Genomic DNA, 12,899 nt, shown 5'->3' on the forward strand with positions numbered 1-12,899 from the left:
CACTTTTCATCCCAGCCTGAGGCTCAACACAGCGGGGCTCAGCGTGGCTGGTAACTTGGGTCCATCTTGGGCAGAGGTTCGACAGCCTCTAGAACTTGAGTACTGTGTTTCTTAGAACATGAAGGTATGTGAGCCCCTCTGAGTAGTTCCCACTGCTTGTGTCCAGAAATTTCTCACTGTCTAAGAAGAACCAAAGGAATATCTATTCCATAGAGAGGAGACACTCCTAAAACATACACTGGAATGTTCTATACTCATTTTGACTTGTTCATACTAATTATGCACACATACACGCACATGCACACACACCCCTTTCCAGGTGCTCCACATTTGTTCTCCTGAGATTTCCTCACTATATTCAAACAAATAAAAGATGGAAGTGGAACCATCTTGAAGTGGATTTCAACCTACAAAGATGCACAATGGAATCATATTATATAGGAAATAAACTTTATTTATCTGTTCCTATGAGATGCCATTGACAACAGTTACAGATCTGCATCCAATAGTTAGGTATTGGCTATTTACAATTTACAATAGTGTTTTCTCCTCTGAAAAATATAAGTACAAAAGCTAGGTAAACAATGAGGTGCTGCCATTGAGGGCTTCCACATGTCATAGCTTCATGAATTAGTCTTTAACAAATATTTGAAAAATTAATCTGGCAATAGTCAATTAAATTTTCTAATTTATCAGAAAAATGTCCACTAAATTTCACCCCAAAATGTATTGCACAAGTCCTTATAAAAAAAATCACTCTATAAATAAATAAGAAAGACAAGCAGTTCTTTAAAAAGAGGGACAAGAAGAATGGAAGAACATTAAGTGGTCTCATAAATCAGGATAATTCAAAATATTTATTTTAAACAACATAAAACTCTTCCCAAGAGAAAAACTGAAGAAAAAGGAAAACCCATGGCCATTTCTCCACTGGTTTTTTAAAAAAAAAATCTATTTCACCATCACCTGCAGTATATCTGTGGCCAGTGCAAGACATTTTGTCGTCTCCTAGTGATACAAATGGCCCTGAATGACAGCTTCATTCTCCAAGAGGAGCGGGCGTAGACACTGTTGCGAGCAGCAGTCACCCCACCTCACTCTCCCCACTTCTTCAAGACGAAGGTCGGAGCCAGGACTGTAAGACAAAGAGGAAATGGAAGTGAAAAAAGAAGCAAATAAGAAAATGAGAGAATCTTTCACATGAGATTCTGTGAGACTTGTTTTTAAAGTTAAAGTAAAAAATGCATTCTACTGTTTGGAGAGAGTAGTAAAGAAATAAAAATATTCTAAATATTAAATGCTAATAGAATCTTCTAATGGAGTTTCAAAGGGGCAAGTGGGGGGAGGGAGGGCATTACCATGGGATATTTTTATAAGCATGGAAGTTGTTAACAAAAAAAATTGAAAAAAAAAAAAAAGAAATAAAAAAAAAAAACAGTGGTAGGTACTGGCCTACAGTAAGCATAAAATACTGGTATAATGATGAAATGAAATACAAAATCAAATTAAATTTAAAAAAAAACTTATGTTCTTGGGATGATTCAAGTGGGTAGAAGGTACTTCTGGAAAGCAGCATTTTTATGTGAATTCTGGAGCTGTGGCCTTTCACTATGTACCAGGTGTGGAGTATGGAGCTCTTCATATTGGCTTACAGGGCAGCTCCATTTCCCAATGTGTGGATTTCCTGCATAACTGCACTTCTCTCAGCATGAGAGGAACAGTAATGAAAGACAAATAGCACTGTGGTGTGAGAGGCTAAGCCTCATCTGGAGTTAATAAACAATTTAGAAACTGAAAAATGCTATGAGAAAACAAAGCCAAAATCTTCCTAAGAAAGCTAAATGCTAGTAGTTAGACTGAGTGTGAAGTTTAAGATGTTAGACACATAGATTATCAAGTAAGATTAATAGAATTTTTTCACATACATTTGGTGGAATGGGGAAGTTTAAAGGCCTTTTCAATTTGTACATGCAAAGTACTATCCATTCCTCATGAAATACTAATAGCAATATTATTTATAATCAACATCACATTGGCCTGAGAAACCTAAGGACAACATGAAAAAGGCTCTCTATTGTAATTATTTCTTTGTCAGTTATGGGATTTTCAAACCCTAGCTTCAGCAATTCTAAAAAAAAAAAAAAATCATGAGTGATTCAATGTTGTGACACACTGTCAATGAAAGACAAAAGAACCGAGACCTTCTCTAGTGAAAGAAACTGGCAACCTGGCCACTGTGCCATGTGTGATCTTGTGGCCCCTGGAGCTCAGACAATTCTGAAAGATACTATTTTACAATTGGGGAACAAATGAATATTATACACTAGATAACAGCAATATCTTAATAAGTTTCCTGAGTGTGATAATTATATTGTGTAGGGAAATCCCTGTACCTTGAAGATATATTTTAAAGTACTTGTTTGTGTGTAATTGTCAAACACTTGTAAGTACAATATTTGCAGGTAACTGCCAAATAAAACAATAGGGGAAATGCAGAAACAAGGAGTGAGAATAAGGGTGGAAATTCAATGAATATTAACAACTGGTTTATCTAAGTAAAGGGTAGATAAGTAAATGTTCATTGTATTATTTTTGCAGACCTTATGTCTAAAAATGTTTCAGTCCAAAAGCTGAGTAGACAAGCAATCAATGAACCTAAAAGCTACATAGGCATGTCCAACTGTGGCTGTATCCTAGGATGGCTAGGAATGTGGCCCATCACATTGGAGATGACAATGCCATATTGAAATGTCAAAAGATTGAACACCATTGTGAGTATACATTCCCAGTGCTAAATGACAGCATTTATCTGCAATAAAATGTGTGATAAAATGCTTTTATGAAAAGGAAACTATACTTGATGAATTGGACGTGTACTTAGTTCTCATATGTTTATTATAAACGTAACCTAATAAAAGTATGTATTGTCCTGCCAGCCACTATAATGTAGAAAACAGGAACAGTAGGCGGTCATCTAAATAATCATGTAGGCAAATTACATGATAAAAGCAAATCAAAAGGAGATTCAAATTCAGACAATGGCGGAGTCTTAAAGCTCAAAGCTTAACAAGGTGGACACTGTTAGGTGAGTACTAGCTGAGTCAATCCTTGAAATAATAAGGCATCATTATGTCATTAGCTGTGATTCAACTTATTTGTGAATTGTGAAGTTATGGCACAATCCGAGGTAAATGTTTCAGGTTGACAGCTAGACTTATGAATATAGCATCGACTAATACTGCTAGAGTAATTTTAATCAATCTTATGAGTTTGCATCATTTCCAACTTGTTGACTCTCATTAAGCTTTAGTGTGTTTTCAATTCTGGATGTGTGATACCTATCACTTCATTTGGATCCAGAGAATTGTTTTTTGTTTCCTTCTCATAATCTTTAGTAATTTCAAAAGCCATTCTTGGCAACTGTTCATCTACGTATTATTAATCTATAAAGCAGAAACAGCAGAAAGCAATTACATTAGGCCATATCATAATCAATAATTCATTAAACAAGAACAAAAGAACTCTAGCAAAATGATTAGTATCATGCAACACATTTGATTTTTTATAAAAGACATGAGGCATTATTCTCCACTCACCACATGCTAACTAAGCACAGACTGGTGGTTTACTCAGAAGATACCACTGCGAGGTGAAGGAAACTACAAAGCCAGGAAAAAAAAAAAAGCTTATTGGGTTAGTTCTAAGACAAAGTAATAGAGCTTTTATGCGTCTATGAAGTCACTGTATTAAACAGAGTACACGTCACTTGTTCTTGCCCCGAGCTGAGGGTGCAGGCTCAGCATGAGGAGCATGGAGCCGTCCCTCTCTCCTAAGCTTGTGCTTCCAATTCCCATTCCCAAGTTTCAACCACATGATGGACACTGTCCTTCATGTGCTTGCATGTATTTAACTGCTCAACAAATTAGGGGATAGTTATTTACAAAAGGACTGATTTCTTTCATAGCTTTATCAAAGTATACTTTAAAATCTGATTCATCTTTGTTTATCCTCAAAAATTTTTGGAAGTATGCTGAATTTGAAACACAGTACATCTATCTGTATATTAATTTGCATTTTTAGAAGTTGTTTATTTTATTACTGAATAACTTTCATAATATCAAGAATGGTTTTAAGAATGAAGAACCAAACTGAAGCTTCAGTTTAAAGGAACTCAATCTCAAATATTGTTCTTACTGTGGTAAACCTTAAATAAATTCTGTGCCTTAATTTCAGTTGGCCATTATCCACAGTCATTAACTAGGTTCATGCTTTGCATTAAAACACATAAAAGTAATTTATGAAAGGCAAGTCTAGCCCTGGACCACACGACCATCTACGAAGCATCACGCTCACTGTTCTTCATATGTGGTGTGAGGCTAAGGTTAGTAAGGCAGCAAAACCAAAAGACAAGCTATCCAAGCAGCACACAGCACAGAAGGGGACATCCAGAAAGAAGCCAGCAGATGCATGCAGGCCGTAAGCGGATGGATGCCCGTGCCTGTGCTCGTCAGTCTGTAAGAACCGAGAACACGCTAAGTGGGATAACGAGGAGAACTGTAGGATACCCATGTGACAACAGTTAGCCATTCAAACATGAAAGACTGTCATTTGTAACGGGGCACAAAGATACAGTAAGTGAAAAGGCAAGCTAGGGACACTAATTCTCTATAGACTATTTAAGTAATAAGGGAGAACTCGACAGATGTAGAGGGAAGCGGGGAGGAGCTATTCACCTGTGGTGTTGACTGTACAATGTCCCCACCAGCTCGTGTGTTTGAGTACTTGATCCTCAGCTGGCAGCACTATTTGGGAGGGACGTGGAACTATTAGGAGGTGGAGCCTTACTGGAGGACGTGTGTCACTGGAGACAGGCCTTGAGATACTGATTCAACTTCCTGTTCTTGATCTCTCTCTCTCTGCTTCCCTGTCACCAAAGTGACATCCAAAAAGGACCATTTTGCTCAATAGTTATTAAAAAAAAGACATGTACATTTACGTTGTGCTAACACACTAAGATAAGTGTATTTCTAGGGACATTTGAAAGGAGGTTTCTTCATAACAAGGAATCACTTAATTGCAAGAGATGAATCATCAGCCAATTCCAATACACATCCTCAAGGAGATTCCTTTCAAGACACATGGAGCAGGCCTGAGTCACGCTACCAAGTACCAAGAGTCTCCTTACACGGACAAACAGCTGTCTCACTTTGATTAATTTATAGATCATGCCATATTTTGAGATTTCTTCCCATTCCATGCCAGGAACTTACTTCATATTTCTTAAGCATCTGTTTTTTATTATTTGAATCATACCACTTAGTCTCTTTTATTCATATGTAAGATGAAAGACGTTACTTCTCACCCTAAAATGAAAGGCTCCACAAGGCCAACACGAGTTATCTCCGTCATAAAGACACCTATAGAATGAGTGATTGCTAAGTGCGCTTCCCCAGCCGCACAGGGTCCCGGCTCTGATTAGAAGGGCAGTAGAGAAGTGGGCGAGCCGCCCTGTCTGAGCAGGTCAGCCTCAGGACAAAGGAGAATCACATACAAATGTTTCCACTCTCTAAAATACATACATTGCTTTATTTGGGGAATAAGAGTCTAATGCTTTCCAATTTCTTCTCTTTTCTTTTCTTTTTTTTTTTGGGGGGGTTTTCGAGGTAGGGTCTCACTCTAGCTCAGGCTGACCTGGAATTCACTCTGTAGTCTCAGGGGGGCCTCAAACTCTCAGCGATCCTCCTACCTCTGACTCCCCAGTGCTGGGATTAAAGGGTGTGCCACCATACCTGCTTAATGATTTCTTTTTACTTACCACTTAAAAAACCCTTTTCTCAGCCGGGCATGGTGGCGCACGCCTTTAATCCCAGCACTCGGGAGGCAGAGGTAGGAGGATTGCCATGAGTTCAAGGCCACCCTGAGACTACAGAGTTAATTCCAGGTCAGCCTGGACCAGAGTGAGACCCTACCTCGAAAAACCAAAAAAAAAAAAAAACACCCTTTTCTCATCTGCTTTAAGAGGTTCCTACATAGCATTTCCCAGTTTAATTGCTCTCCCATCAGAGCGCACCAACCAGACTCCACACGTGCAAGGAATGCAGTGCGTGTGAGTCTGTCCTTACGGCAAGTTCTGATGAATCTGAGAAGACCCTGCTGTGTTCCAAGCCACGAGGAAGGAAGGATACACATCATTAAAGCAGACTCTTCTGCATCTCTTAAACTATTTCCCTTTTATGTTATAAACCTTTGTATTTTAATGTTTACTTTACTTTCTCTGAATGCATGTCACTTATGCAGCATAATAGGCTTCCTTATGACATTTTCAACAGACCCACACCCACACATTTTGATCACATTCACCCCATTGTTCTCTCATCCCACTTCTGCAGATCCCTTTCCTCTTTTCCCAAAATTTTCATTCTGCTTTCAGACTTTCTTTAAATCTTAATTCTGCATATGAAAGAAAAATGTGATATTTGTCAGTAGGACCTATTTCATTTAAATGGTGAGCTCACTGGTTAAAGGCACTTGCTTGTAAAGCCTTATGGACTGGGTTCCTCATTGCCCATGCAAAGCCATACACAAAAAGTGGAGCATGTATCTGTAGTTTGTTTGCAGGGGAAGAGGCCCTGCTGTGCCCATCATACCCATCTCCAGTAAATAAACAAAACTATATTGTAAAAAGTGATGACTTCCAGTTCTATCCCTTTGCCATAAGTGGATTTTTTTTCTTATTTCTTACTCAACTGTAAAGGGTTGATATAGTGTTCTTTACTGACCATGTCTACTCAAGGCTCTAAACGCCTCCTGTACTTGGATATCCATTTCTTCACCCAGGTGTGGAAATTTTTTTGTAAAACTTTCACTGAGTAGGCTTTGTGACTTGTTTGTCTACGCTCCTCTTCCATGGGCACATTTGCGGATTTGCTCTCGGCATTGCGAATGCTAGGGTCAGAAGGGTCTGCTTTCATCTTTGCTGCTATCTGCGTGTAATCGACCGCCTTGCCTCCCGATGCGGGCATTCGAACCACGAACCGCCACGCCTGCCCTTACTGTTGATGCTTTATACTGAGGGCTTTAAAAATGTGGTTTACTGAGCTTTTCATTTCTAAGATTTTGTTTCTTCTTTTCAGAATTTGTTGAATTTTGCTTCAGGTTGAAATGTCTCCATTACTTCAATTGCTTGTTTGATGTCACCAATCATTTTTTTTTATTTTAATTTTATTTTATTTAAGGGGGGATGTGCATGTGGCTTTATGGGAGCACTCGGGAATTGAACCTGGGCCAGCAGGCTTTGCCAGCAAGCACCTTTACCACTGATCCATCTCCCCCAGCCTCAGTAATCTTTTTTTTTTTTTTGGTTTTTCAAGGTAGGGTCTCACTCTAGCCCAGGCTGACCTGGGATTCACTATGCAGTCTCAGGGTGGCCTTGAACTCATGATGATTCTCCTACCTCTGCCTCCTGAGTGCTGGGATTAAAGGCGTGAGCCACCATGCCCACTCCTCACTAATAATTTTAAAACTAGATGTCTGAGTTTGTTTTCTGGCATTGTAAGCATCTCAGTATCTTTGGATTACTACTGGAGAGTTATGAACTCTCAGATAATCCTGCTGCAACTGTGTGCTAAGTTCATCTGTTGAGATGGGCCTCGCCTCTGGCTTCAGCTGGGAGTCTCAGTGTCACTAGTCAGCAGCCTTCACTTGAGGGATTGTCCAGCAGTGCTCAGAGAGGACAGCACCCCACAGAGCACAGCTCAGCACACACGCCACCGTGCTACGGACGGCAAACAGAAACACAGCAGAGATCTATCATAGACTCTTAAACCGCCAAGAGCTGGTAAAGATAAAAATAACAATTAAAGAATGAAGTAAGGAGTAAGCAGGGACAAAAGCAGCAAGCATGAATAAAATAAAAAGGAATTAAAAAAAGAATGTGAGGAGGAGAAAAGAACAAGAGATAAAGATATCAAACACAAAATAAAAAAATGTAAGTAAAATAAGACAAGGGTAGGAGAGATAAAACAAAAACATGAGATTTTAAAACAAAAAATAATAATAAACAACATAGTAAAGAGAAGGTTTCAGAAAGTTCAAGAGTTGAAGAAGCTTCTTTCATGGCCTTTTATACTGGACTCGCCAGGTCTGGGGTGGGCGGCTGCAGCCACAGTGTGTAAGAGCTCCTCTGCCCCACTGCGGGGCGGCAGGGGGGGTTGTCAGCCTCGCCAGTCAAAGGGCATGTTGGAGCATCAGGGCTGCTCTGATCTGATAAGCTGCTTTCTGTGCATAAGAGGACCCCCTTTTGCCCCTGCAAGCTCTATGGCTTATATGCCAGACCAGTCTCCATGGTTCAAAGACCCCTGTTTGTGCATCCAGAAGCATCGAACATCCAGCCATGGGGTGTCCCTTGACTGTGTGTCAGGAAAAGAAGAAAGTACTGAGTTCTGCACTGGAGCGGAGGACTGAGGGAGCCCGCACTCTGCTCATCACTGTCAGGCTCCATCCAGCCCTACAGCACCCTAAGGGAGGGGCGGCTGCTGAGAAGCCCACCGCTAGGATGGGCCAGGGCTCAGAGCTCTCTGCCCTGCTAAGCATCAGACCACCTTGGTGGGGAGGCGAGGCTCCTCATCACACTACTGTCACACTGCACAGCCCGAGCTCCCAGTTGCCCTTTCTTTCTCTTTTTTATCTTGGTATGCATGTACACACGCATGCTGCATGAACACACATGTGGAGGCCAGAGGAAGACGCAGTCTGTCTTTTTATAGCTCATCTGCCTTATTTCCTACAGGCAGCCTCTCACTGCTCTGGAGCTCACTGTTTTACCCCCAGACTGCAGACAGCAGCCCCAGTGATCCTCCCCTCACCCCAGCCCACCCTTCAGCACTGGGCTCTCATGCACGTGTGGACACGCTCAGCTGTTCACTCCGGTGCTAGGGACTGAACTCCAGTCCTGTGTTTGCACACCAAGTGCTTTGCACGTGTTCACTGAGCCATCTCCCCAGCCTGCTTCCAGTTTCTTAAAACTTCTCAGTGTCCCATATGGAACTTTCCACCTCACCACTGTTCTCTTTCTTTCTCCAAGTAGATACTAGGGCAGGTTATGCCCAGGATGCCCGACTGATAACTTTTACTTGTTTTCAGATCCCCAGAGTAGCTAAGTCTCAAATGACAGGTCTCCTCTCAAGATGGTAAGGAGTGACAAGACGGCTGTCTTCCCCAGGCTGGCCTGCTCCCCAGGAAGTCTCTATTACTCCATCTCCCTGCACAGGTTCAAGGCTTATGGAGTAGTGGGCTCTTCCTCAGTCAACTGGCAGTCTGTTGTCACCAGGGCCACCTGGCCTTCCTCCAGCCTGGGTCTCCCAGCTGCTGTGGACTGTTGCCTCCTTTTCTGTGTCACTTTCTGTATCTCAGTGATTGACAACTGTCCTGTCCCTACTTCCTAGACTTCAGATTCTCTCCTCTTTTGTGTCAGAATATAGCCTTTCTTTATTGCCCTGATTCTTCTCATGCGTGGAGGAAACTTCTGATCTCTCTGTCATCTAACCCCAGAAGCCTTCATTTAAAAATGTTTCTGAAACTGTAATGATAGGATCATGTTAACAGTCCTGGTGGCACTGGAGGCTTTTACTTTACAAAGCTGCAGGTACTTCCTGGATTGGCATGAGTTCTGGTACTGCCTCCTGACCCATGGAAGGAAGGAGAAAGGGAGGGAGAGAGGAAGCGGGGGGTGGGGGGGGGGGTGGAGGGGAGTGACCAACTCTGAATGACATGGTGTGGAATTAGAAATCTGATGCAATGGAAAATGGCGTTCTCTCTTGATGAATGGCACTCACTGAAAGAACGCACTTATCAAAAAAATTATATCCAGAAAGAGGCACAGCAATGCTTTACAGTCCACTAAGTGTCAGAGGGGTGCTTTATAAAAATATATGCCAACCAAAATCATATCAATTGTCCTACAAAATAAAGAATACATATATAATACAACATATAGGGGCATATATCGCTCCGGGGTAGAGCACTTGTGCAGCACATGTGAATTGCTGGGTTTGATCCCTGATACTTCAAAAAAATAAATAAATAAATAAATAAATGAATATGAATAAAATCAAATAAAAAACTCCTCTCCTACCAATCCAAACATATAATGGGATGTTGATGCTGGGACAAAGATCAGTGTTGCCACATTGACCATGGGAAGCCAAGAATAAATGGTTATCATCTGCCTGGGCCCTGGGGTCCCTCCTGGATTGGTCCTGTGCAAAGTGTTGAAGGGTAAAAACTTCCTACCTGGGCCGTCTCCTGCTGTGGGCTGAGTCCTATGGATGACAGTCATGAGCCAGACCTAATGCTCATGAGACTTGGGAGACCTGGGTTAAGCAAGAACTGTTGTAAGCAGCACGTTCTGCAGACGCACGATGGGACACTATAACTGGAGAGTGTCAGATAGAGGCAGCCTACTAGGAAGATGTTTGCTGCCTCATTGAGAGAGAAGAGAAAGTAGGATTGTGCTCACAAGATGAGTAAGCAGATTGGGAAAGGATATGGAAGGCCCCTGAAGGCTTCTACTGACATGGAAAGGAAGGAAAAGTGCTGGGGGCAGGGCCAAAACCTCACATGCTTTACGTCTGCCAATGTGGTCTTCTTACTGAAACACTAGCGTGGAGAATTTTGAATCATTTGCGAAGTGTTGGGTTTGTTTTTAAAGCACAGCTTATTTAACATTGAAAAGTAATAACTGGTCTGCCTAACTTTCCATTTAAACAAGTTTGAAAATGCTTGAATTCTTTCACCTAGTATTAACATATATACAATCAATCAAAATAGACAAGGAACCATTTTATTAATTGTATTCTGTGATGTGCTAAACAAACGTTGCTTCAGATAGCTCGAGTGTCACGGACCCTACACTGCGGATGTTGTGCCAGCTCGTGTGTGTGCTACGTAGGCTGTTCTCTCCCTCAGCGAGTCCACTGGCATTTGCCCATGGCAGAACTTTCTTAATGTAAATCCACTGTCACTTTTCAAGCTGTTAAGCTGTTGTACAAAAAAGACTTTAAGACTGTCAATTTCTTTTACCAACTGGAAGACTTTGTGCATGAACCAACAATCACACAAACGAGAGTCAACCGGCTGTAACTCACTGCTGAAGCTTACCATCAGCCGAGCATCTTCTCTTTCCAAAATTTTCTGAGTCTGATCATCAGGGAACTTTAGAACAGTGGTTATGACTTTTGCCATGGTCTATAAGAGAAAGGAAAAGACGGTCAGTAACAGACCACTAAGGCGATGGAGCCTCAACCCGCTCTGACATGGTCTGCTGGTGGGTTCGTCAGTGCTCTTAATGAAGCCATGGACACAGAAGTATGATGTGAAGGCGTCAGTCACGAGCCAGTGGCAGTGCTAACAGGACTCCTGACAAGGGCTGGGTTCCTAGTATCTTAAGGTGCATTTCCGATAGCACAGAGCTATACAAAGATTTAATGTTCTTGGCCCTTGGTCTTATTAAGATAAAACTTTATGACTTATTTGTTTGAAAAGGCTTTTTATTTGCAGAAACCATATGGTGATTATACGCTCAGTAATCAGAATCAGATAAGCCACGTTCCACTTGAACTAAATCACATCATATATCTCTTAAACGCGGGCTACTACATGAACATGAACATGCTTGGTCAGTGGTTTTTAAGACATGCAGCACAGCAGCCTAATAGGAATCACATAGTAAAGAGACACAGATGCTTTGTTTGGGAGAACACATGATGAATCAAAACAGTACACATGGTGGTTTGCACAACAAGATCATAAATTGTGCAGATCTGAATAAGTATACCGTAAGTCAGACTGTCACCCATAAGCTCCTGGAAAATTCTCCTCAAAGGCTGAAATTCCCTATATTGTATCAAGATGGGATGTTTCGAAAAAGACAGAGAGGAAAGAAGATATCACTTATGAAATAAGCAGGACAACAAGTTCAGTGCTTACATATAAAGTCAGGGATAGGAGTCTGAGGGGATTCCTGCAGGGGATGGGCCAACAGCCCAGAAAAGTGTTTCTGACATCCCTTGTTCATGGTTACATGTGCTCTATGTGCACGAGCATGTGCTGGTGGTGATATTCTGATTTTTTCTTAAGAAAAAAGATATGGCACAATATAGACAATCAAAAGATTTGGAAATTCATATCAATTGAAAAAAATCTAGAAAGAAATTTTTAAGAATCCTATTAGGTACAAAGCATAGGTAATACATTGTTAATATTCCTATATGTAAAACTAATATAATATACAGATCCAACAGATCAACTAATACTGGTTCTCACCCACACTCTCAACACATGGCAAGATTTATATTTTATAATCATGGAAAATGTTAATAAAAATTTAAAAAAAAAGATTTTACTTTCAGCCATTTTCTTCTCTTTGTCTTTATCTCTGCCATTTTGATGATAAAAAGTAAAATTCTAAATGACTATTTAAAACAGAATTCTTGGAGCATTCCAAAGGCATTTTATAATCCTTCATTTACATGGCATTAACTAGATAGAACAGAAACATCTAGCTAAACTGAAGTCCAGACATCACATACATGTAGCATGAATTGGCAAGAGAAATAGGAAGCAGTAACCATGTTAGTATTTTCTTTCTATTAACACATGGAACCAGCTCCTTATATATTATTACTTATGAAGAACAGTTTTTTAGCAAGTACCAGAAATCTAAAATTCAAGAGATTCACAGTTAAAGAGTACTACTTTCAATACTGCACCACAAAGCACACTTACACTTACACTCATCCTGAAAGCATGTACACATACACGCACAAGCACGCGTGCAAAACACAAAAACAGAGGAGCTGCAGTTACAGCATTTGGTGTGACCCGCTCTAACTCCACCAGTG

The 12,899-nt window shown here is 40.8% G+C and overlaps 1 protein-coding gene across 8 annotated transcripts in view; it reads right to left on the minus strand.

Annotated features, from left to right (window-relative positions):
* Positions 1 to 436: 436 nt before the first annotated feature.
* Golga4 (golgin A4) overlaps positions 437 to 12,899 on the minus strand; it is a 92,625-nt gene continuing 80,162 nt past the window's right edge. For 7 of the 8 annotated variants that reach the window (XM_045136301.1, XM_045136300.1, XM_045136298.1 and 4 more), the window contains 3 exons: positions 11,158 to 11,244; positions 3,597 to 3,659; positions 437 to 1,135 (listed from right to left, as the gene is read on the minus strand). In XM_045136301.1, coding sequence (XP_044992236.1) covers positions 3,630 to 3,659; positions 11,158 to 11,244 — 117 coding nt within the window. In that variant the 3' untranslated portion in view covers positions 437 to 1,135; positions 3,597 to 3,629. The remainder of the gene's footprint in view (positions 1,136 to 3,596; positions 3,660 to 11,157; positions 11,245 to 12,899) is intronic. The other variant, XM_045136296.1, reaches the window with a different exon arrangement.

Source organism: Jaculus jaculus, chromosome 17 (genome assembly GCF_020740685.1).
Source record: "Jaculus jaculus isolate mJacJac1 chromosome 17, mJacJac1.mat.Y.cur, whole genome shotgun sequence".
Taxonomy (NCBI): domain Eukaryota; kingdom Metazoa; phylum Chordata; class Mammalia; order Rodentia; family Dipodidae; genus Jaculus; species Jaculus jaculus.